This window comes from Arachis stenosperma, chromosome 3 (genome assembly GCF_014773155.1).
Source record: "Arachis stenosperma cultivar V10309 chromosome 3, arast.V10309.gnm1.PFL2, whole genome shotgun sequence".
NCBI classification, from domain to species: Eukaryota; Viridiplantae; Streptophyta; class Magnoliopsida; order Fabales; family Fabaceae; genus Arachis; species Arachis stenosperma.
This window is the reverse complement of record NC_080379.1, coordinates 161,581,425-161,604,318: the sequence shown is the minus strand read 5'-3', so window position 1 is coordinate 161,604,318 and position 22,894 is coordinate 161,581,425. Positions and strand designations below refer to the sequence as shown.

General features: G+C 30.7%; 3 protein-coding genes across 9 annotated transcripts; 1 reads left to right on the top strand and 2 right to left on the bottom strand.

The window, feature by feature from the left end:
* Positions 1-4,746: 4,746 nt before the first annotated feature.
* LOC130969018 (uncharacterized protein At4g28440-like) lies at positions 4,747-8,310 on the bottom strand. Its single transcript, XM_057894570.1, has 3 exons — positions 8,165-8,310; positions 7,456-7,680; positions 4,747-5,280 (listed from the first exon to the last, which is right to left on the bottom strand). Exons 2-3 carry the CDS (start codon positions 7,676-7,678, stop codon positions 5,093-5,095), a joined length of 411 nt encoding a protein of 136 aa, XP_057750553.1. The 5' UTR covers positions 7,679-7,680; positions 8,165-8,310; the 3' UTR covers positions 4,747-5,092.
* A 421-nt stretch (positions 8,311-8,731) lies between these two features.
* On the top strand, positions 8,732-12,540 carry LOC130969096 (2-methylene-furan-3-one reductase). 2 transcript variants are annotated; one of them, XM_057894677.1, is made up of 5 exons: positions 8,732-9,263; positions 9,892-10,215; positions 10,549-10,708; positions 11,147-11,426; positions 12,248-12,540. In XM_057894677.1, the coding sequence occupies exons 1-4, from the start codon at positions 8,856-8,858 to the stop codon at positions 11,410-11,412; spliced, it is 1,158 nt and encodes a 385-aa protein (XP_057750660.1). In that variant the 5' UTR covers positions 8,732-8,855; the 3' UTR covers positions 11,413-11,426; positions 12,248-12,540. The 2 variants fall into 2 exon arrangements, with proteins under 2 accessions (XP_057750660.1, XP_057750659.1); XM_057894676.1 differs by lacking the exon at positions 12,248-12,540 and having other exon boundaries at positions 8,733-9,263; positions 11,147-11,653.
* On the bottom strand, positions 11,987-22,578 carry LOC130969098 (carbonic anhydrase 2-like). Of its 6 annotated transcripts, none has more exons than XM_057894678.1 (10): positions 22,330-22,578; positions 21,495-21,607; positions 17,657-17,763; positions 17,252-17,392; positions 15,486-15,534; positions 14,434-14,550; positions 14,228-14,281; positions 13,036-13,121; positions 12,542-12,647; positions 11,987-12,406 (listed from the first exon to the last, which is right to left on the bottom strand). In XM_057894678.1, the coding sequence occupies exons 2-10, from the start codon at positions 21,549-21,551 to the stop codon at positions 12,239-12,241; spliced, it is 885 nt and encodes a 294-aa protein (XP_057750661.1). In that variant the 5' UTR covers positions 21,552-21,607; positions 22,330-22,578; the 3' UTR covers positions 11,987-12,238. The 6 variants fall into 6 exon arrangements, with proteins under 6 accessions (XP_057750661.1, XP_057750663.1, XP_057750662.1 ...); XM_057894680.1 differs by having other exon boundaries at positions 17,657-17,721; XM_057894679.1 differs by having other exon boundaries at positions 22,342-22,569.
* Positions 22,579-22,894: the final 316 nt, after the last annotated feature.

The following is a 22,894-nucleotide window of genomic DNA, read 5'->3' as shown; positions in this document are numbered from 1 at the left end:
AAATTAAAATTTATAATGAATTAATTTTTGATTTATTTAATTAAAAAATATCATACAAAATTATATATATATATATATATATATATATATATATATATATATATATATATATATATATATATATATATATATATATATATATATATATATATATATATATATATACTACTCACTTAGGAATATTAAATATTGGTTTTAACAATACTTTTAGTGTATGGTGATAACTTTGATTTAACAATATATACTTTAGTGAATGTTGAAGAGCGAGACGGGGCGTAAAAATTAACTACTGTCAACAAAATTTTAAATAAAATATCAGTACTTAATTAATAAAATAAAATTTATTTATTAAAAATATAATTATTTATATATTTTTTAATTAGTTTAATTTTAAAAAAAATATTATGACATAATATTAAATTTTTATGACCGAAAAATTTAGAATTTGATTAACATAATAGAAGTAAAAATATTATGAAAAAAATTATATAACTCAGGCTCTTAATTAAAGGCGTGTTAGAGAAATAATAGAAAAATAATTTATTATTAATTATAAATCGGTTTGGTTTACTATTCAAACAAATAACACAACAATTTTATTAGGTAGATAATAATTTTTATAAATAATATAAATAATAAATTTTAAAATTAGTCTAATAAACTAAAAATACAATACATCCTTACAAAAATTACAAATAAAAAAAATTATCGTACTACATTATTCACTAAACTCATTTCTCCCCTATATTTTTTTTTTCACAACACAATATCTTGATTAAGACGACTATTGGTTTGGTTTCAATCACTATATTTGAATATCATTATTTACATTTTTATTTCATTTTTTGTCCATCGTATCAACTAAATTCAGTAGAGCTAAGTGAATATAATAATGACATGTGCAGGCATTGACAAAATACCACATACTTAATGGTTTTCAATTAGTGATGCCGACAAGATAAATTTTCCCCAAAAGGCCAAAACATGTATTAAAACACGTTTAATGTTTGAACTCACTCCCACCAATTAACGCACGAGAAGCATAATTGATGGGAGACCATTTCAGAAAAGGAAAAGTGAAAAAAAAAAAGGAGTCTTTTTTTTTAGAAAAAAAAATAGAAGATAGTGACGAAAGGAAGAGCATGTCCTTTTCTAAATGAAAGAAAAAAAAACTTAGCTTGTCTATTATTAAATTTTCTTGATCAATGTTTTTATAATTTCACCGGTGTAATCATGTTTCTTTCTTTTTTTTTTCTTTTCTTTTTTTTTTTTTTTTGTGGCCAGTGTAATAATGTTGATAGTAGACCTTCTTTTTTCCCACCTCGTATGGAGAAGGGGAATTGGTTAGGGATACGAAATAAAGTATTTGTTATCATTAAATAATACTTTGTTTTTTTTTATATATTTTATGATAAACTATAATCATAAATAAATAAATAATGTAAAGTATTATTTTTGAATTCGTTGATCTTAATGTAAAAGTTGAATTATAATATTTTATCATATTATGCTATTTCATGTGAGAATCTACTATAACATAATTACGAGGATATGTTTGCTTCAAACATTAACGGTAATGCACTCTTTCATGTTGAACATCGTATATATAATATATATCATTGTATGTCAAGAAAAAAAAAATTAACTTAAGATTTAGTTACTTAATTCTTTCATGTTATTTATCTTTTAACAGAATTATTTGAGAGATATTTATGTCACGCCTAATTAAATTTGATGTGCCATGAGCTCCAATCTCATTTTCATCTGTAGACAATATCGAGGAGTAATTTTAATTTTATTTATATCCATGTTCGAAGGCACATAATAATAAAGTAACGTGGTGGCTTGCCTCTAACTTATCACCGACATTATTGTATCTCAGTTTGCACACCCTGAATAAGAAAAACCTTTTTTTTTTTCTGGTAAGGGGATCAGGGAACAAACCAAAGATATTTGACTATGTTTAATATTAATAAATTAAATTAAATAACAACTAATAAGCTTTGCAGTGGTAAAAAAAAAAAAAAAAACAAAAATTCACATGAAATTATCTTTATGTTAAGTTAAACAGATGAAAGTTGTTAAATAATATCATAAGTTTGACTAAATTATCATTTAAAAAATTTTAATTATCAATTTTACACAAAAATAATTACATATAAATTTTTACTGAAAAAATGACAAAACTAAATTTGATTTTGGATTATATGTACTATGTACATGTACAAGCCAAACCCTCCTGTTCAATAACAGTTCTACTTAAGCACTTTGAAGTTAGTACATTCAAAACAAATAAAATTCATTTTTTATTATTATTTATAGACCTCACAACAACTGTGATAGAAATATTTTTAAAATATTAAATACCATAAAAACAATCAAAGTTTACTAATAAATTTTTGAACAATGAACTTTTACTAGGAGTCAAACTATCTCTAAAATTGATACTTAAGAGTTGTTAGATGACAATTTAGTTAAGAGTTATGCTAAATAACCATTAACCAATCATTTTTTTGAACAACATGAACAACGAATTTTAAAATTGATCCAATTCAAGTAAAACACACTAAATTCTCCAAATTACTCACCTAGATCTTAATATTAGAATAATAATGTACACACCTCGTGAAAACATCCAATATATACTTTTTCATTAATTAAATCTGTCAAATTATTTAACCATTCTCAACTATCAAATTTATTAAAAATTACCTGCATCTACATTTTCACTTTTTATCCATTATCACATTATCAATGCCAAATCAGCAATCCTATCTAGATGTTATTGTAGTGCTATCATGGCGTTAATAATGTTATATATATATATATTTGATTATAATAGGGTTCCTCTGAAATCTTAACTTAGCTTGTTTGCCGACAATAATATACGTAGAAATTCCTCTTTCTCTTTGTGACGTTGATCTATCGCAATATCTTTGTAAGCCGGTGAATCATTGCACTCTCTTTTCATTTTTATGTTTTCATGATCAACTGCTCGCATGTCTTGGTTCTTCAAAGTTGTCTTCTGATTTTTTCAATGCTTTTCCCATTACCCATGTGAGAGACGCTCCCTTTCTTTGATTTATACAATTTACGTTACATAATTACAATTCATATATCCCATATTCATGTTCATATTCATATTGGAGATCATATTGATTCCCACTTATGACGATGCAAGACATTATTAGATGGTGGCACACATATTCGGGTCCTACTCTTTGAATAAAGCCACCCCTTTATTTTTCTATGGACAACTAAGCCACTCACTCTTCAAAGCATTTAGTGCACATGGATATACATGATTTTATTTCCCTGGGATATTATTTTTGTCCTCATTACATGTGTATGTTTATATAATTCTTAATAATGTACATCGTGGAACCCTCCTGTGCATTGAATGAAGGGACTGCTATGCTATCTAGCTAGCTAAATCAAGAACCATCACTAATTAATCTTAGCATAAAAGAAGGCGTGATACCTGATACTGACATCAGCATATATATATCATGCAACAATATCAAACAGTAAGAATAAGAAAACATCATCACAAATTCATTTTTGTTGGAGCATATATATATTCAAGAGATCAAAATAAAATATCGTCAAGTGGGTGTAGTAGCAATGTAATGCAGATCGAAAGCCATGATTGTTGCTTCTAAGGCCCAAAAGTTTGTTGGGGCTTACCCATTATTATACAAGAGATAAGGGGGGCATGGGTAATGAATGAAATAGGTGGTGCCCGGTGGGCAGAGGAGGTTGAAGGTGAGAATAGAGAGACAGCAATGCGAGTGCCATAACTCTATTAAAGGCTATAATACAAGACTTTATAAAATTTTCTTTGGTGGTGTGGAATGTGGACCTTACATATATTTATATTGTCATGTGCTTGGTTTTGGTGCTCGAACTCAATTCCACTGGCAAGAGTGTAGCTTAAGGAATTATGAGAAAACGACTATGTCAATACCAGTCAACCGTTCGATCAATCACACTGTCATCCATTTCTAAAATCTCTTCTTTTTCTTGCTTTATATATATATATATATTGGTTTCTACCGTATTCTCCAGCCCAGCAAGCTAATGACTAATCCGTTGTGGTACTGAACTTCATTTAAGGGTTAGCAACCTGCTGCTTGCACAAGACGGAATTCAAACCCTAACACTTATTTTAGTGAGCTAACCATTGTCATCCATACATATATATATTACTTGGCTTCATTTGTGGATAGTATTTTTTATTTTGAAGGATGGAAAAGAGAAGATACTTTAGCTTAATTTCACGTTTAAAAAAAATGGTAATTGAAGAACCATTCAAGCTCGTTAACTTTTTTTCCTTCTCAAAACCCTCAACTCACAAAGATACCCAGGTGTGAATGGCAGCTAAAGGACATAAAGCACCGACATTATTGACATTCACATCTTGTGTATACTAATATTATAGTAGCTATGGATATTAGGAGTTTAGAACAATCCCCAGTGCAAAGTTATCAGCAGCATAAATTTGTAAGTCGACATTCAACCAGAACATTCTGCTAAAATTCGTGACAGAAATCATGGGTTGGTGAAATACAACACATTTACTCTTCCAAAGTATAAGTAGCCTTTTAAGGGTGTGCCATTATTCTTTGAATATTTCCAACTCTCTAGTTTTAACCGTCCAATTGCAATTGGAAACTAATTGACGATTTCAGATTCCAACTCTTTGATTTCCCTTTGTTCTACAGATTATGGTAACTGCGTATGATATGAAGGCAAAAAGGGACCAAGTATGAAGGCTACTCTTCCACATAATATTCTAATACATAGCAGTCGAACATACAGAAAATCCAGAGATAAATAGATAAGATAGCAAAACAAAAAGCAAGACTTGGAAGCCAATCACATTATATTCTTCTTCCGCTTTGATGCCATCTTCTGTTCAGTAGTTCAGCTTGCGAAAAACCACCGAGTCAGGTGTAAGAACTAAGAAGCAACATTGGACCATTGACTTCCAAAATCTCTATTCCTAAGTAGACTGCATTCCTGGATTTGTTTTATTCTCTGACCATTATGACACAGCAGAAGTTGCTAAGTTGTACCAGTATCGAGTCGCTCACTCCACAACGTTCACCAGTTCATATTCGATGAGGGACAAGTTATTGTCTTCCTTGACAGTGAAGCTAGCTGGTTCTGTGACTTCGACACGGCCCCACTTGTCGACAGCAAGTCTCATTGATCCTTTGAACATGTCAATTTTGGCATTGCGCAGGATCACAGTAGATCCCTCCTTCATCTCATCCACTGAACAAAAAAAGAGGGGGGGGGAGGGATGGAATCAGATAATCAACACACCCAGGCATTTTTGGTAAAATTATGGAATAATATCTTCATTCTAATTGTGAACAGGTCAAAATGAGGCAACCAAGCTTATGGAAATAGATATTCTTTCAAACATATTTTCTTCGACAGCTACAGCTGAAACTATACTACTGAATTTTATACTAAAAACATTGGTTTCATCTAAACTTCTATGGTGCCTACAACATTTCAGGCATCATTATCTAATATCTAAACACAACACTGAACATTATTCATAAGTTGCTCTAGTTATGCAATACTTACTTATCTTTAGCATGGAAGTTACAATCCAAATCCATTTAAAAATTACTATGATATAAACTGACAGATTCAATTAACCCTCTGTTTCTATTATCACTAACATGAAAAAATAAGTTATAGTCAGCATAAATTCAGCATCCTTCACTATAAATGTGCATTGCTTCAATCTAATAGTCCAGATAAAACACAAGCAAACCATGGTATAAACTAGCAAGGACAATATTCAATCTCAAGGCCTAAAGATGAGACACAGAGGAAGAAGGAATATGTTATCTCATTCATACCCTGTTTCTATAATGTCATTATCCAATATCCATATATTTCACTAATGGAATCCGTGTGTCCACAAAACAAAGGCAAAAAACAAAGTTGGTAGATCATTGAATTCTCACAAGACATGAAATGATTTAGTGTTTTACAGATGACGGCATTTGGCATTATTTCAATTCATTGGAACAACTGAAATAGAAATGCTTAATATTCTTAGAAACTAAAATGCATTGATAAGAAAATGCAGCTGATAAACTTTAATGCTTAGAGGATTAGTCACAATCAATTTCTTAGCCAAAGTCCATAGATGTTTACAAGTGTGACCAGATGGAAATACTACCTAAGATCAAAAGGGAGTAGAAGTACTGCAGTAGTAGAGATGTAACATGTATAATAGGAACCATAAGGATCAGGTCCTATATGAAGTGCATAATATTCAAGCATAGATATCCTTAGGTGAAATACCCTTAAAATCAAAACTAGCGTTTAATATAGCGCAGGTATGCGCGGAAAAATCACATAGAACCCTATAAGACACAGTCAGAACAAATATCAAACAGAGCAATAGCCACCTTGATGAAGCACCACTTAAGCAGTATACACCCAAACAAATAAGATGCAGGGCAGCACCTTGATGAAAACAACGTAGCACCACCTGGTTAGTAGATAAAGCAACTCATATCACTAGAGGGCTAAAACTACGAGGTTTGGAGTCATTTGATTTTTGAAGGTGCGCTAGAGACATCTTAGAAATAAAGTACGGTTTGACTGTCACCAAAAGATGTCTTGACCACCATATTGGAATCCTTCCATCCCAAAAGTTGTACAGGTAACTCAAAAATCCAATCACAAACCCACATAACCATGTTCTGAGTTGGATAGTAGATCCTAGCAAATATTGTAGGATTGTTAATGTATTCAGAACATATCTTCTTCTGGTGATTCTTTGCAATTTATGATTAGTGCTTTGAGAATATTATGTTCCCATCCAAGGAGGTGGACTCAAAATCCCAACAAATCTCCTTATCACACCAACCTATTACTACATTTTCCTTATCTACCCATCCATCCATCAATTCTGTACAAATCCATAATCTCATAATCAGAGTACTTTGATCTATCTCCGGGAGAAGCATAAAATTCATTGTCTCTGTGTCCATGATTTGTTTTATGTCAAAATATGGATGTGAGTGAACCAAATTAGAGAATACTTTGGTCTTTCAGACTTCTTTATTTTCTCCGAAAGCTAAATGTTGAAATCTTGCATTAGAGAACTTATCAGACGAGTTCAGATATTATCAAATTAATAGAAGACATGTCACTAGGAGAATACTTTATTCAAAAGTCATACAAATACGAATGAAGTTAGCAAATTCTGTTTCATATGTCAGCTTAACATAGTTAAAATTGTGAACCTACCGCTAGAAACAAATGAGTATCCCTTCACAATTAAATGAATCCACCAAAAACAACTAACTATATGAAAAAAATATATAAAATATAGTGACAAAATCCAACAGGACGCAATGACACATCAAAAACCTTCTAAAGTAGCAACTTTGCAGAATCAAAGAAAATCATCTATACCTTGATCATTTCTGGCTGTAAAAATGATCATTCCGGTCTCATCCCCCACCAAACACTCAGCAATTCGCATTTGCCGAGGTTGAGGTCCATCAGGACGACCCTTCTGCATCACCAACTTGGTACTAACCACCTTCACAGTCAAAGTATGCCCACTGGTCCCGGGGCGAAGCTGATCAACCTTGGTAAACACAGGCTTCCTCAATCCTGGTTTTGATTCTGCCATATCTGCATTCCAACAAAGCCAAAGGTCAAATCAAGCTCGATGATAAAGCCCATCTCATTCTCATCTAATAAGATATTAAAAACCAAAAGCCCAAAACAACAAAATGGTAAATTAAACGATTCCGCTCACCCAACTATAATTTCCTTGAAAATCAACATCAATCAGGGATAAACACAGGTCATAAAAATTAATAATTGATCACTTTTTGATTTTCTATATCTAAATTACGAGCCAAGGAAAAACCCTTTGGCCAATCCAAAGTTAATACAATTAAGCGAAGCATAAATTAACATCAATCAATTGCAAAGACACACACATATATAGAAATCGAGCTACCATGGGCTTAAAGGGATGAAAATTTTGAAGCTTTATAAGCTATCCTTAGTGTTGAAATCGGAGAAACAAAAGAAAGAAACAAACATGGAATAATAGAATTTGGAATCTATGTATGTTAGCGAAAAAGTAACAGAATTTATGGAATCTGACCTGAAAGTAGGAACTGGAATAGAGAAGAAGGCGTGTATTAGATGCGAGGGAAGTGAGAAAAGAGAGATCTGAAACCAACACGAAACGCAGCTCAGCCGTCGAGGTCGGTTTATAAGGTAGAAGATATGTGCAACTGTTCCTGCTCACTTGTTTCGGGTCAATATTGACCCGATCTGGCCCCACATGTAAAATTTTCTCGGGTCAACCCAATATTTTTATGCAAGTTTCAAATTGGGCTAGCCCAAAATAAGTTTTACCAAAATTAGCCCAATCCTGACCAAAAAGAGAAATATTTAGACAGCGTAATGGATTCTTTAGCTAGCAATTTTTCTAGAGACTTCTCCTTCTCTGGACTCATGGAGACTTGGACTTGATAATTTCTGAACTTCACAAGAGTCATAATCATTACACAGCCATGCTCCACGACGTCGTTTTGCGGCACTAAATCTACACCTCAATTCCAATTGTTGTACCGTACCATAAATCCATAATCATATCTCAATGTAACAAGACATAATTTAGAATCATATGCACTATACACACGAATTTATTATAATAAATAAATAAATTTAATTCAGACATTGGCACTCACCTGACTAGAATATTTTCTGTTACAAAAACATGTAACATTCACATGGTTAGTTATAAAGTTAGTTGAGAGCAGAGATAAGTGATAAGCCGTTAGAAAACAATGTCCGTCTCAGCTGCACTCTCCTCCACACCTTCCCACCTCACCTCTCTCCCTTCCAGTTCTCCATTTTCTCTCAGATTTTCCCTTCCTTTCCGGGAAAATAACAGGGACCGGTTATTCTTCAGTCCTCAGAGTCGGAGACACTCAGGAGTTGTGGTGGTGAGGTCTCAGGCTACAACCACACCTGCTTCTTCTGAGGCAGTTAAAGCGACGGCTGTGCCTTCTGAGATGAAGGCATGGGTGTACGGTGAGTATGGCGGTGTTGACGTGTTGAAGTTTGATTCCAGTGTTGGTGTCCCTGATGTGAAGGAGGATCAGGTTCTTGTTAAGGTTGTTGCTGCTGCTCTTAACCCTGTTGATGCCAAGAGAAGGCAGGGAAAGTTCAAGGCCACTGATTCTCCTCTTCCGGTTATTCTCTCATCTTCCCTCACTTATCTTTTACTTATTTTCTGCTCTTTTTTTTTTCTATATACTTAGTGTATTACATATTAGTATCTAGGTATATCTCGTATTATTTAGTTTGATATTGGGCTTATTTTATCATGATTAGATTTTATTCTTAATTCATAAATAGGCATTCCTTGTACACAGCTTATTCTTGAATTATCATAATGAATTCTGGCAATTGTAATGTAGAGGTATGGAACAGCATGATTTTAATTTTTAAATGCTTAATTAAATAGCATGTTTTTGTTGTATTAGAATCTCATTAGTTGCTTAATTAAAGGGTACGGTAGCTTCATTAATTGAGGTGAGGACTGAGGAATATAAAAGTTGCTATATCTGAAGATGATTTCAACAATTGTTGAGGAAAAGCTCAGAGTAATTTGGTACCATAGATTGATTTTGTTGGTATTAGAATGATTTTATATTTGATTTTTGTTTCATGTTAGAATGGTTCTATCATCATATTTATCTTTGCTTGTCAGATCAACAATCTAGTCACATTTTATCTTTGCTCAGCCATAGATCTTAATCACATTTTACATATTTTGTTTTCAAGTAATGAGATGAAATTTGGGTCTTTTGTGAATAGACTGTTCCGGGGTACGATGTTGCCGGAGTGGTGGTGAAGGTTGGTAGCAAAGTAAAGGATTTCAAGGTGGGTGATGAAGTATATGGTGATGTTAATGAGAAAGCACTTGAAGGGCCTAAGCAGTTTGGGTCTTTAGCTGAGTACACTGCTGTTGAGGAGAGATTGTTAGCACCAAAACCAAAGAACTTGAACTTTGCTGAGGCTGCTTCTCTTCCTCTTGCAATTGAGACTGCTTATGAGGGTTTGGAGAGGCTTGGATTCTCCCCTGGTAAATCCATTCTTGTTCTAAATGGTTCTGGTGGTGTTGGAACCCTAGTCATTCAGGTAAGCAGTTGCTCAGTATGATGTTGCATCAAGATTATGTTTGCATTATTTCTCAAGAGTATAAAAATGTTTGAGAGTCTATTTGCAGTAGTGATTGTTGGCAAGGAGTGAGATGCTGATGCTGCAATTTTTTAATTCTGTGGTATTTAGAATATCATCACTGCTAGTTTCATTGTCTCTAAATTACTCAACTAACTAGCTTGGGAGAAAATATGTTCATGGATTCAGATTTCTAGCATGAGAGAAAGTCATTAGAACTCTATATTAATGCTATAAGAAGGTTTACACACTAACATGTTACACTTCATGTGTACCTTCAATGATTAATAATAGCTAGCTAAGAAAGTTTTTGGGGCTTCAAGAGTTGCTGCCACTTCAAGCACCAGAAATTTGGAGCTGTTGAAAAGCTTGGGAGCTGATTTGGCTATTGACTACACAAAGGAGAACTTTGAAGACTTGCCAGAAAAATTTGATGTCGTTTATGATGCCATTGGTAAGAAGAAAAAACTGTGTTCTCCTTGTATCATTCATGTTCTTCCAATCTCTGCATGCCTAAATTTTTCCATGATGTATGCACGTAATCATTACTGTGTCAATTAGTAGAAGATTATGAACTGCATTTTCAATTTTCATGGTTAAATTTGAGGCTAAAACCTGTTTAATCAAACATAAGAAACCCTTTAGCAGTATATGTACATAAGAAAGGAATCTCATAAGCTTATATTTTAGAGTTTTTCATATTGATCTCCACATGACATTCTTGAATTTGTAAAATGATGCATTAACTTCCTCTGATATTTAAATTATATGACATATGATAGCCTTATATTTTTATAGAACGTGACACATACCTCAAAAAGCGCCGTGTATAATATCCCATATTTTAACATAATTCCAGAAGAATTGATCTTACACGATTAATGATATGCAGGGCAATGTGAGAGGGCAGTGAAGGCAGTGAAAGAAGGTGGGAGTGTGGTGGCACTAACAGGAGCAGTTACACCACCTGGGTTCAGATTTGTGGTTACTTCCAATGGAGCTGTTCTCAGGAAACTGAACCCTTACTTGGAGAGTGGACAAGTAAAGCCAGTTGTGGATCCCAAAGGTCCCTTCTCCTTTGCTCAGCTTGCTGAAGCCTTCACTTACCTTGAAACAAACCGTGCTACTGGAAAGGTTGTCATAAGTCCCATCCCATAAAGAGAGAGAAAGGGGTAGGAAATTTTGCTGTCTATCTATTTCCTAGAGATGTTCACTCTCCGTGTGAGTAAATCAGAGTTTTGATTTATACATAAAAAGCTTCACTGCTAAATGTTCCTTCAAACTATCCATGACTATTTTCCCAAGAAAAATGTCTGTTTTAAACTTAAGGGAACATGGACATGTCCAAATGAAACAAATTAATGAGAAACATTGTCTTAACTCACACCTTTTTAACTTCTATTCTTTATATGTTCACCTTTTAATTTTTAAGTTTGCATCCTATTTAATAATAGTTGAGGTGTGAATCAATATAGTGTGTCACATTTCATATGGATACATACTATGTTTCATTGACAAGTTGTTCATATACTACGATTGAGGTCTCATGTCTCAAAGAAAACAAAGAACAATCAATGTTAATTTCACATAATAGAAAGTTTGGGTTTGTTTGAACACTAATTCCATTCTATTATCATCATTAGATTAAAAACACACATTTTTTGTCATCCAATTTAAAGAGTGTCCGAATAAATAAAACCCAAGCTTTTTAAAGTAAATACTTTATATTGAATGCAAAAAAGCATTACTTTGATTTAGGTGGATATATCAGTATCCTTATATTCAAAAGTTTGCTGGAACATAAAAGTACATAACAAAAATTAGGAGATTATCTAGGTCACAAGGAGCATTATTTTTGCCGAGTGTTTGCGTCTCTTTTTTCTGGGAATTACAAAGACAGAAGACTTGTAGAAAGAAGTAATATACATGAGATTTTGATTGAGAACTCTCCTTGAAGGTGATGTAGTAATATTATATCTCTCTCTTAAATCAGGTACACAGGGGGAGTGACTTTGAAGTCCAAATCCCACAACTCAAAGCTGCCTTTAACAAAATCATAATGTGCACCCTTCAATGCAAGCTTTTTACTCACTACTGCTTCTCTCACAAATGGATAAGTTAATAGGTTCCCAAGTGATACATTCACAGCTTCCTGCATTAGAAAAACATATATATAAGTAGTTCAAGTCACTGATCTCCTTATAATATGTGATATGAAGACCAAAAGTTAAGAAACACTGAATTCAATGTCACGAAAGTTAATAAAGGACAGTGCTTTTTAACTTACCTTTTCACAATTGGCACATTGATCTGAAAAGCTTGAGTCACCAGCTCCTCCTTTAACCTTAGATCTTGCTGGGTTACAAATTTGGACCCATTGCTCTATGAAGTCACTGTTAATCATCAAATAAAAAATATAAAATTAGTTTACCTTAGTTTATTTAAGTTAAAAAATAAAAATAAAAGTGAGAGTTCATGGAGTAGCACTACAAAGTTTATTTTAAGTAAAATTAAAAAATACTAATTCTTAAACTCTCTTTGTGATTGTGCATGGCATGTGAGTGAAAAGGAGATATGTGTAAATTACCACAAGGCCTAAAAAGTTACTATAGAAGATTAAGATTTTCAATCGTGTGTGTTTGCTTCTTTTCCTTTCTATTTGTACTTACTTTAGGTATTTTATCTCTTTTTGACAAATTTATTAAATCATGTTTCTACTTTTGAATCTAGCCCATAATTTACGATAGGAAATAGATTAATCCGTTAATTAAAATATTATACCTTGCAGTGGTCCCATCATCGGGGATAGACATGAGTCCCTTTATACCTCCACAGCAGCTATGTCCAATTACCACAATATTCTCCACCTGTATGACATTTCGCTTTAGAATCATAAATAATAATAATAATAATAATAATAATAATAATAATAATAATAATAATAATAAAAGTAAAAGACTATTATATGTCATTTAAAACAAGAAATGATAATTTCCATATATTGTTTTGTGTATTTTTTCTTAGAGCAATATTTTTCATACCCACCTTTTTTTATATACATTTTATTTGTTAATTTTTTTATTTTTATACCTAAAAAAGTATCATAGAGCAATATTAGGGATTAATATTTTTCGACTAACATCAACTAACTTTTTAAAATTATTTTGTTTATCCTAAATTCTAAACTTTAAATCATAAATCTTCAACATTAAGTCCTAAACTATAAATCATAAATTCTAAATTTTTTAAAAAATAAAAACTAAAAAGGACTGACTAATATTGACTAACTAAAATTTAGTTCTTTATCAATGATATACACATTATAAGTCACAACTACATATCTAATTGTACGAGTGTTTTATTTTTTTTTTATCGGAAAATGCTTTAATTTCTTTATTTGTTGTTCATGTTTTATGTCGAAATAAGTTTTTTTTTAAGACATTCTTTTCATCCACGCTGGCAGCCACCATTGATCTTTGCAGTTTCCACCATCTCCGTCTAATTTGTATACTAATACATCTTCTTTTCTTTTGATTCATGATTTATGATTATGAATGGAAGGTAGGTAGTGGAGGTGGGTAGGTATTGGGTCATAAATCATAATTGAACAACAACAATTTTGAATTTACAACCTAATACAGAAAAAGTAGATACTTGAAACTAAAATATATAGTTGCCCTACATTTTTTGTTCGAGTAGTATTCAGCTACCTTATATAATTATATTCCCTTCTTAATATTGTATTCATTTATCCATAAATTGTTTATGAAATATTATATATTCTCCTAACTTAAAGGAGCCTTAACATAAAAGAATAGAGGTGAGATGCGTGTGGATCCCAACTAATAATGAGGGAAATTCTCCACCACAAAACTTTATTACTTATTTCTTTTCTTTTCACATGCATGACCCACCCTTATCATGTTCTTGCAAGAAGATAGGAGCATCAATGGAATTGTTATGACATTCGTACCTTTAAATGTAAGACCGCATATTCAATGGCTGCCCCTGTTCCTGCGTACTTCGTCTGCCATTCAAAAAAAAAAAAAAAAAAAAGTCAAATTTTTGTATTGAATTTTGAAGCACCAAATATTAGATAAATTTTTTTATGCACTAATATTATAGAATAACAACCTTATATTATATATTGTATTTTATGATTTATGAAATTACTTAAACCTTTTCATATGGTGGAACCATGTTGGCAATGTTTCGGACCACAAAAGCTTCACCAGGTTGGAAATCCAGAACATGAGATGGGCAAACTCTTGAATCTGAGCAAGCAAAAACCATAAACTGCAAACAATGCAACATGTGAATCAAAATCAAGAACAACTCCAATGAAATATTTTTAATATTACTTTTTATTTTTATAATAATTAAACTGATTTGAGATTGAAGCTTACATTAGATATAATATTTGAAATAATACAATAAAGAGATATCGTATCATTTTAAAAAAACATTACTACAAATATTACTATTTCAATATCCACTAAACTTGCCAATGAATTATAGTTCAAATGACAGTCTTTCCATATTCACTTTAAAAATCGCAAATTCGAGTCTCTTTATCTTTAGTAAAAAAAATATCCACTAAACTCATTAAATTAATATGGTAATCTTATTATAGTAATGTTATTAAATTGAAATGAGATAAAGAATTAGAATAACGAATTTTACATTGAGTTTCAATAAATTTTTAATATACAATCTCATAAATATTTATATGATATTTTTTGGGACTCAAAATAAAATTAAACTAAAATCATTCAAGCCCGGAGATATTAGTATCTAACAAAACTTAACATTAATTAAGGTATTCAATAGGGTGATAAAACGTTAAATTACTTTGAATTAATTTAATATAAATATCCCTAGTCTTAACTACATACATTGAACAGCAAAATGATTCGATAGATGCTGTTACTGAAAAAGACCATATTATAGAATAAAACGATTAGTAGGACCACTTATATGCTATCTGTAGCATGAACATATTGTGCACTTGGTGATAATAGTAGTTAATGCATGTGATCATAGAATAAGGCAAACTAAATTAGAAAAATGTCACTATTAAACTTGAAATATATAGGCGTCGACTTCATTTCATTAATACTATTACTGCTACTTTTGTTTTTAGTTTCCCTTTTTGTTCGGAAATTAAAGAAAGTCAACATGACCCGATGGAGAGGCTAAAGGGCAAAATTGAGGAGGAGCAATTCACTTACCTTTGGGCTCTGTCCTTTAGCGAGTTCGCCAAACAAATCCGGATTCTTTCTGATAATAAAAAGGGAATTAGACAGCTACTTAGTTAACATGGATAATCTGATTTTCACCATTAACATTGCAAGGTAAAAGTGATTATTACAGTTGAATGCTATTGTACCATTACTTCCTTTAGCCCTCGGAGAAAAGGGCAACTTAATTCCTAAATAATTTTTTTTTAAAAAAAATCCATTTCAAATGGATCATCATCCCATTATTAATAATAATAATAATAATAATAATAATAATAATAATAATAATATGTTTAACTTTGAATATTATTATATAAAATCTCTTGCTATGTTTAATTATTATCTTTGTTCTCATTACAAAACAAAACTTTTTTTTTGAAGAAATAGATCACTAAATAAAATATAAGTTATATGATATTTTTAAAGTAAAAGAAAAACGAATAAATAAAAATGTTTAACTATTGAATTACAATAATAAAGATAATCTATATATATATATATATATATATATATAATTTTATCAAAATTGAAAATCAATAAACAAGCAATTGAAAAGTTTATTTATTTATATATATTTTAAAAGGTGAAAACTCAAGTGCAGTCGACTTCACGTGAAGTTGATAGGTGAGAGTCGTTAGATGATTTGATTGATTTGACTAAATTTTCATCTAACGGCTCTCAACTATCAACTTTACGTGAAGTCGACTACACCTGAGTTTTCACTATTTTAAAGATATATATTATATTAATTTTTAAGTATATTAAAAATATAGCAAACAATTTTAGATATACATAATTTTTATTATTTAGATCCAACTATTGACTTTAAAAAAAAAAATTGATTCCACTTATAACACTTATAAAGCAAGACAAACCTATGTCACAGTGAAAAACACACGAGACAAAGCAAGTAACCTTTTTATGTCCGAAAAAATTACGAGAGATAGAAAGGCACTTTAAAGAATGCCCCATTTATTTTGGGTGAGATCCTATCTCTATTGCCATGTTACTACCACTACTACTCTATGATCCTATGTGTTCCCATTGCCATCTCCTCTCCAATGAATTCATTGTAATGTTAAGGTAGTCAACTTATAATGTCGCTTATCACAAGTGCCAATAATGCGTGTCTGACGTTATTTTGGGCCTATAACCTTATTGGTCCCACTCTCATCAATAGTAGTAAATTCACAATTTTTACATAAGTGGCCACGCTCATGATCCTCATAAATAAAACTCTTGAATTCATGTTACCACTACAAGAACACCTTTACTTTAGGGGCAGTTCCGTTATTTCACCAGCCACAAAGCAGTCAAGTACTACTAATGCCACAAAAAACAATCACATATTCCATCAACACAACCCACAAGGTTCGGTTCCTCTGCTGTCAGGTGCAGATGCGATGCCACTATTCAAGAATAGTCTCTTTACTCGATCAACAAATTTTAGTTAATAGGTAATTAATATTATTTTTTAAAAATTAAATAAAATATATTATTTATATATTAAAATTACCTACTAAAATTTATGTATAAATATATGTATAATTTAATTAATATACTCATGAGTTGGTCATATTCGACACGTCTAGGACAAAATTAGCCAAATTTGCTTAATTAGGAGTTGTGATTAAGTTTTTAATGACGGCAATAAAAAATTTGTAATTACTAGTGGTGCAACAAAACAGTGATTAAGTAATAAGTAGAAGGTAGCTAGGTAGATGAATAAGAGAAAGAGAGAGGAAGGGAAGTAGTACTCGAATTTCTCCTTCTTGAAGTGGTCAAAGCCGGTTCGGATCCTGTCATCCGGGTTGAATGGAGTGGAACCGGCGGCCTCCAGGTCCGCCGTGAGCTGCTTGATCTTTGCGGCGGCCAGGCTGCCGAGTTCGGCTTTGTCCCTTCAATAATAATAACAAATAAAAAAAAAATTGAGAGACATAATAGAATGCGTCAAAGGCGGTGCGGGTCCCACTGTGTGCCGAACAACACACATGAAAGATGAAACCACCGCGCCAAATTCATTAATTAATTAACTGAAAAAGAAGACAAAGCGATCGGAACGCGGTTTCGTCTGTTAAACCAAGGAAAACGCCGATGATGACGATCATAAATTTTCATAAAAATAAATCAGAAAGAGAGATAGAGAGATGAAGATCGAGTACTTGAGGAGGTCGGAGAGGGCTGCAATGGCGTCATCGTATGAGTCTCCAGCTGCCATGTCTTCCTTCTGTATGTTATTGTTCCAATCGCACAATTCAGTTTTATTATTCTGTTATTACAATCATCCAAATATATGATACATATGATAACAAAATAACTATCTATCTATTAATTAATATATATGGTATATACATGTGAATCTGGGAGAAAGGATGAAGCAAATTAAGAGAGATATCAGAGATGGCATGCAGACCTTAATTTGTGAGTGAGAGAGAAGAGATTATGATGAAAATGGTGAGATTTCTGAAGAAAATTGATGTATGTCTTGCGGTTTTTATATGTGAAGAGATGATATCAGATGTTGAGTTTCGAACACCGTTGGGAATTAAAAAATGAGAAAGTAGGACCAATCTATCATCAATACTTTTATTAAAATTTAATTAATATTTAATTAATAAAAAAAATTTATATTATTAAATATAATTTTATACAATTACAATATTAAAAATATTAACAATAATTAATTAATAACTATAAATTATAAAATTTATTGGTTCCATAACATTTTATTAAAAAATTACAAGTGAACCACATACATCATCTATTCTCTGCCTTAAGCCCCACCTCTCATATCTCATTTCATTTCAAACAAAAAATTTTAATTAAATAACCCACACTTTTTGTGGTTAATTTTTTTTTTGTATATTAAAAAAATTTTGGTGTAATACTCAATCATTGAATTTTATGATATTTTTTAAAATGATAAAAACAGTACAATACGTCTTTCTTGAATTGACAATACGTCCTTTTATATTGTATATTTTAAATTAAAATATACAATATAACAGACGTATTGTCAATCCAAATAAAACGTATTATATTATTTTTATTATTTTAAAAAATACCATAAAATTCAATAATTGAGTATTTCACTAAAATTATACCAATACGTAAAAAAATAAACCACTTTTGTTTCTAGATAATTTTTTACATAATTAGTCGTATGTATAAAACTAAATACATAATAATTAAATTTTAATATTAATATTAACTAATGATGCACACTCCCTCAGCACCATGCATGCTGACCCACTTATATGGGTTATGTGAGTCACTAGTATATTGATTGATATATAGAAAAAGAGAAGAAAATAATGGATACATAGTTGTAAGCTTTGTAAGGTGGTGTATATTTTGTGATTTTGCACATTTTAGATATGAATATAAAATTGATAATCCTAGCTACGCCGTGTGGCCTATGCTGGATACAGAGTTTGAAGTTTTCAACACACATCTCATCTCATCACATATATGACTTTGCTTCTTCTGATCTCCTCAATTATTATCGATCTTTAATACAACATTTATATATGTGAGTTTATCAAAACTGAATTGGAAGAAAATATGTTTCGAAACAAAAATGGTACACGGTTTTTTAATCATTCATGGCAGGTAAATCCGTATATCCATGTGGGAAATTTCTAAAATAAATAAATTGTTGAGATTTGTCTCCCACTTAATCTTTCATTGTAAGCGAATCAAATTTTAGATTTCAGTTTTTCACAGTAATCCTCTTATTAACGCGTCAACTTAATCGTTGTTTTTAGTAAGTTGAATAAACAAATGCATTAATACTATTTTTTTTATATATATAATATGGCATCAGAAATTATTTTATGATGGTTATATATAACTGCCAAAATATAGGTAAAAGTTACGTAGAAAATTCAAAAAACCAAATTGAGTTATGTGAAACTAAAAACTAAGATATTTGTATCCGTGTTATCAAAGTAAGCCATATATAATTTTGCTTTAATCAATTCATTATGTGAAACGTCATTTATTGGATCCACATATTTATTAAAATAAGATATTTTAAAATGATGAAAAAGTAAAAAACAAACAAGTAATATGCTTTTTTGTTAGATGTATTATATATGATAGCTCGCAAGAAGATGTTAAGTACGTTAATAACCTGGAAAAAAAATCTCAAGAAGCTAATTAAGGAATTAGATCAATCCCCTTATTATGATAAATGTGAATTCATGATTCCCGTGACAAATGGGTTGCTGCCTATTAATTAGGTGTAGAAATGATTTAGATTGGAACTGATATATGGTTATGTTAATTAGTGTTTGAACTTTGAAATAGCAAAAATATTTGGTACGTAGTAGACAATAGAAAATTAATTTAAAATTATTTTATTTTATATTTTTAATTATAATCTATTTTATTTTGTATTTTTAATTATTAACAACATAATTAAATAATATTAAATATAATAAATACATAATTATAAATATTAAATTAAATAAAATAATTTTAGAATTATTTTCTCCTTAGCATATATAACTGATCAAATAACATATTGGTTGTAGAAAGATCGTTAATTACATCAAATATTGTTTCTTAGTTGCATTAATTTAATAATATAATAATAATAATAATAATAATAATAATAATAATAATAATAATAATAATAATAATTCATTTGTGCGGGTTTTGCACTAACAGATTTTGGATAAGGAGCTACCAAAATACAAGTTTACAAAGGAGATTTGGAAAGGCCTAGTTTCGCCTCGAGTTATTTGCTTGGTTTGTATTGGTAGGTCGGGTCAATACAAAGGACTGGTCCAGTAAGTTGAGAATCATACAACAGAATGATGTTTTGTGCGTGCTGTGTAAGAAAGATGTTGAAAATATACAACATTTATTTATTAGTTGTGAGTACTCTTGGCAGGTGTGGTGTGCTTGGATCTCAACGTTTGGACAGACGTGGATTGTCCCTAGTACCTTGAAAGAACTTTTTGAGAGTTGGAGATCTGCGCCAATGAGAAAAGAGAGGTGTACGCAAGTATTGGCTACTTGGATTTTTCTCAACTGTATGGATTATCTGACTACGCCGAAGTGATACCATTTTTTACAATAAGATAACAGAAATTGGCGACTGTGTGGAGCAATTATTTTCTTGTGCTATAGAGTGGTGTTGTAAATAACTCATGTTATTGATGGTTATACCGAAAATGACATAAGAGTTGTTATGGCTTTATTGTTATTATCTTAGTGTTACTTTACTCCATTTGAGTGTTGAGCTCTTACTTTAAAAAAAAAAATGATTGAATACTAAAAATGAGTTAGCTAGCTTTGTGAATAATACGTTTTTTTTTTTTCGGAACTTAAATTCCAAAAAATATATATATAATTTTTTTTTATTTTGTTTGTTACCTTTTTTTCTGAAACTCATATCCCAAGGATTCCCCTATGGAGATGGAGGATTTTTGGGAGTGAGGGTGCCCCTACCCATCCGTTATATAAATTCCGTTTAGGTTACGGAATAAGTTACGAAACGTCATTTTGACTTGCTTTTCTACCCATGTATGTGGATCATTTATTTATATCAAAAGTAGGGTTGAGAAATCAGAAACTTGATTAAAGCAATTATAGATAACCTTCGATGTGAATATTAATAAAATAATAAATTGAAAGAAAATCCTACTATATATTGAATAATACAAAATAATTTAAATTGCATGCACACGTAGAATGCTGGGTTTGCATATATACCATTTTATGTCAAAGTAAATGTTGGGGGTGACTAACATAAATAATTACATACTTAGTTTAATTGAACTTTATTATATCAATAGTGGGTTTAATATATATATAGAGGCAGACTAGTTGAAACCCACCCTAGTTAGTTGTATTGTACTAAGCACAAGAAGGACCATTGTTTCAATCAATTAGTATATATTATGCAGAAGCTATGATAGTATGATTTTGGAAGCTGAAAAATATATAGAACGTGTTCAAGATTTCAAGAGTAATAATTAAGTAGCATACCGAGGAAATCTTGCCGGTACAACAAAGCATCATGCACTTTTTAAATGACCTCGCCATCTTCTATCACTTTGCACCAATGTTCCTCTTATCTCTATAGACGACTATCACCCTATCTGTTAATTAAGCACACACAAACACTAGTCATCAACAACTACTCACATGCATGCACCTCGTAATCATTCTTTATTATAATTAGGTTTAATTACTATATTAGTTTTATAATTTTATCAAATTTTTATATATTATTTTTTAATTGAATCTTTGTACTGCTTTTAATTTTATAATTAAATCATTTTTTTATAAAAAATGTTAAAATTAATAGAATATTATTTTAAAAAACATACGATAAAAAATTTAATTAGATTTTAATTATGAATACTTTTCATTTAAAAAAAATATTTAATTAACTCTAATATTTTTTTACACTATAAATAATTTAATTATAAAATTAAAAATAATATAAAAACTCAATTAAAAAAATATAAAATTCTAATTATAAATTTAATAAAATTACAAGAACCAACAGAATAATTAAACCTTATAATTACTACTCTAATTAAGCCTAGCTATATATCTAGTCTCACACTATTGATGAAATGTTTTAGATAATGTAAAAAAATGAGACAAGAGTGTATATTAATAAGTGATAGAGGTGATGAGAGGTAAAACACTTTTCCTTTTTAATTCATATTATACATACTAATTTACTTCATATGGGATGCCAAAACGAGAAGAGTTGCACAAATAATGAATAAATAAGTAGCAAATAATTGAAAGCCATGTTCTTATGGATATAATAATAAAATTAAATCACATAATTAATTGGAGTGGTTACCAAAAATTAAACCTTTCTGCGAGAAATTTGACTTCTTTTTTCCACTTTGCCGTGTGAGTGAGGTAGATGGCAAAAAGGGTATAGGTTATTTGACTAAGAGAAGTGAGGAGGGTAGCTCAAAAAGCCATAGCCCTTAGGCACCGAAAATGGAGGGAGAATGATGAAGAATTTGAAGGGCCACATGAAAGGAAGCATCCACTATAAGATAAAGAAAGCGAAATGTCAACTAATTCTAACTCTATGTTTTGTAATATGGACAATGCTTCCTTATCTCTCATTTCTCAAACCCAATCAAATGTAGTGGACACAGTTAATTTAAGGTTCTTAATGTTAAGCCACAAATTGAGGCAGATTGATTAATATTGGGCATATGTGTTCCATTTGTTTTCAAAAAATATAATTTATTTCATGATCTTATGTGTGACTTCTCGGTTTCAAAATTTTATTAGGCAAGTTAGGTTTCTTTTTTATTTTATTTTTTAAAGAAAAAGAACTGAAAAGAAATAAATTATAAATGAAGTTTTTATTACTATTGTTAATTTTTTTTACCAAAAAATTCTAAAAA

Coding starts and splice junctions, on each gene's coding strand:
- LOC130969018 (XM_057894570.1), bottom strand. CDS start 7,678: ATGGCAGAATCAAAACCAGGATTGAGGAAGCCTGTGTTTACCAAGGTT. Junction 5,281..7,455: donor TACAGCCAGAAATGATCAAG/GTATAGATGATT, acceptor TTTTTTGTTCAG/TGGATGAGATGAAGGAGGGA.
- LOC130969096 (XM_057894677.1), top strand. CDS start 8,856: ATGTCCGTCTCAGCTGCACTCTCCTCCACACCTTCCCACCTCACCTCT. Junction 9,264..9,891: donor CCACTGATTCTCCTCTTCCG/GTTATTCTCTCA, acceptor TTTTGTGAATAG/ACTGTTCCGGGGTACGATGT. Junction 10,216..10,548: donor TTGGAACCCTAGTCATTCAG/GTAAGCAGTTGC, acceptor GATTAATAATAG/CTAGCTAAGAAAGTTTTTGG.
- LOC130969098 (XM_057894678.1), bottom strand. CDS start 21,551: ATGGCGAGGTCATTTAAAAAGTGCATGATGCTTTGTTGTACCGGCAAG. Junction 13,122..14,227: donor ATGCGGTCTTACATTTAAAG/GTACGAATGTCA, acceptor AATGTCATACAG/GTGGAGAATATTGTGGTAAT. Junction 12,407..12,541: donor AATGTGCCAATTGTGAAAAG/GTAAGTTAAAAA, acceptor TTTCTAATGCAG/GAAGCTGTGAATGTATCACT.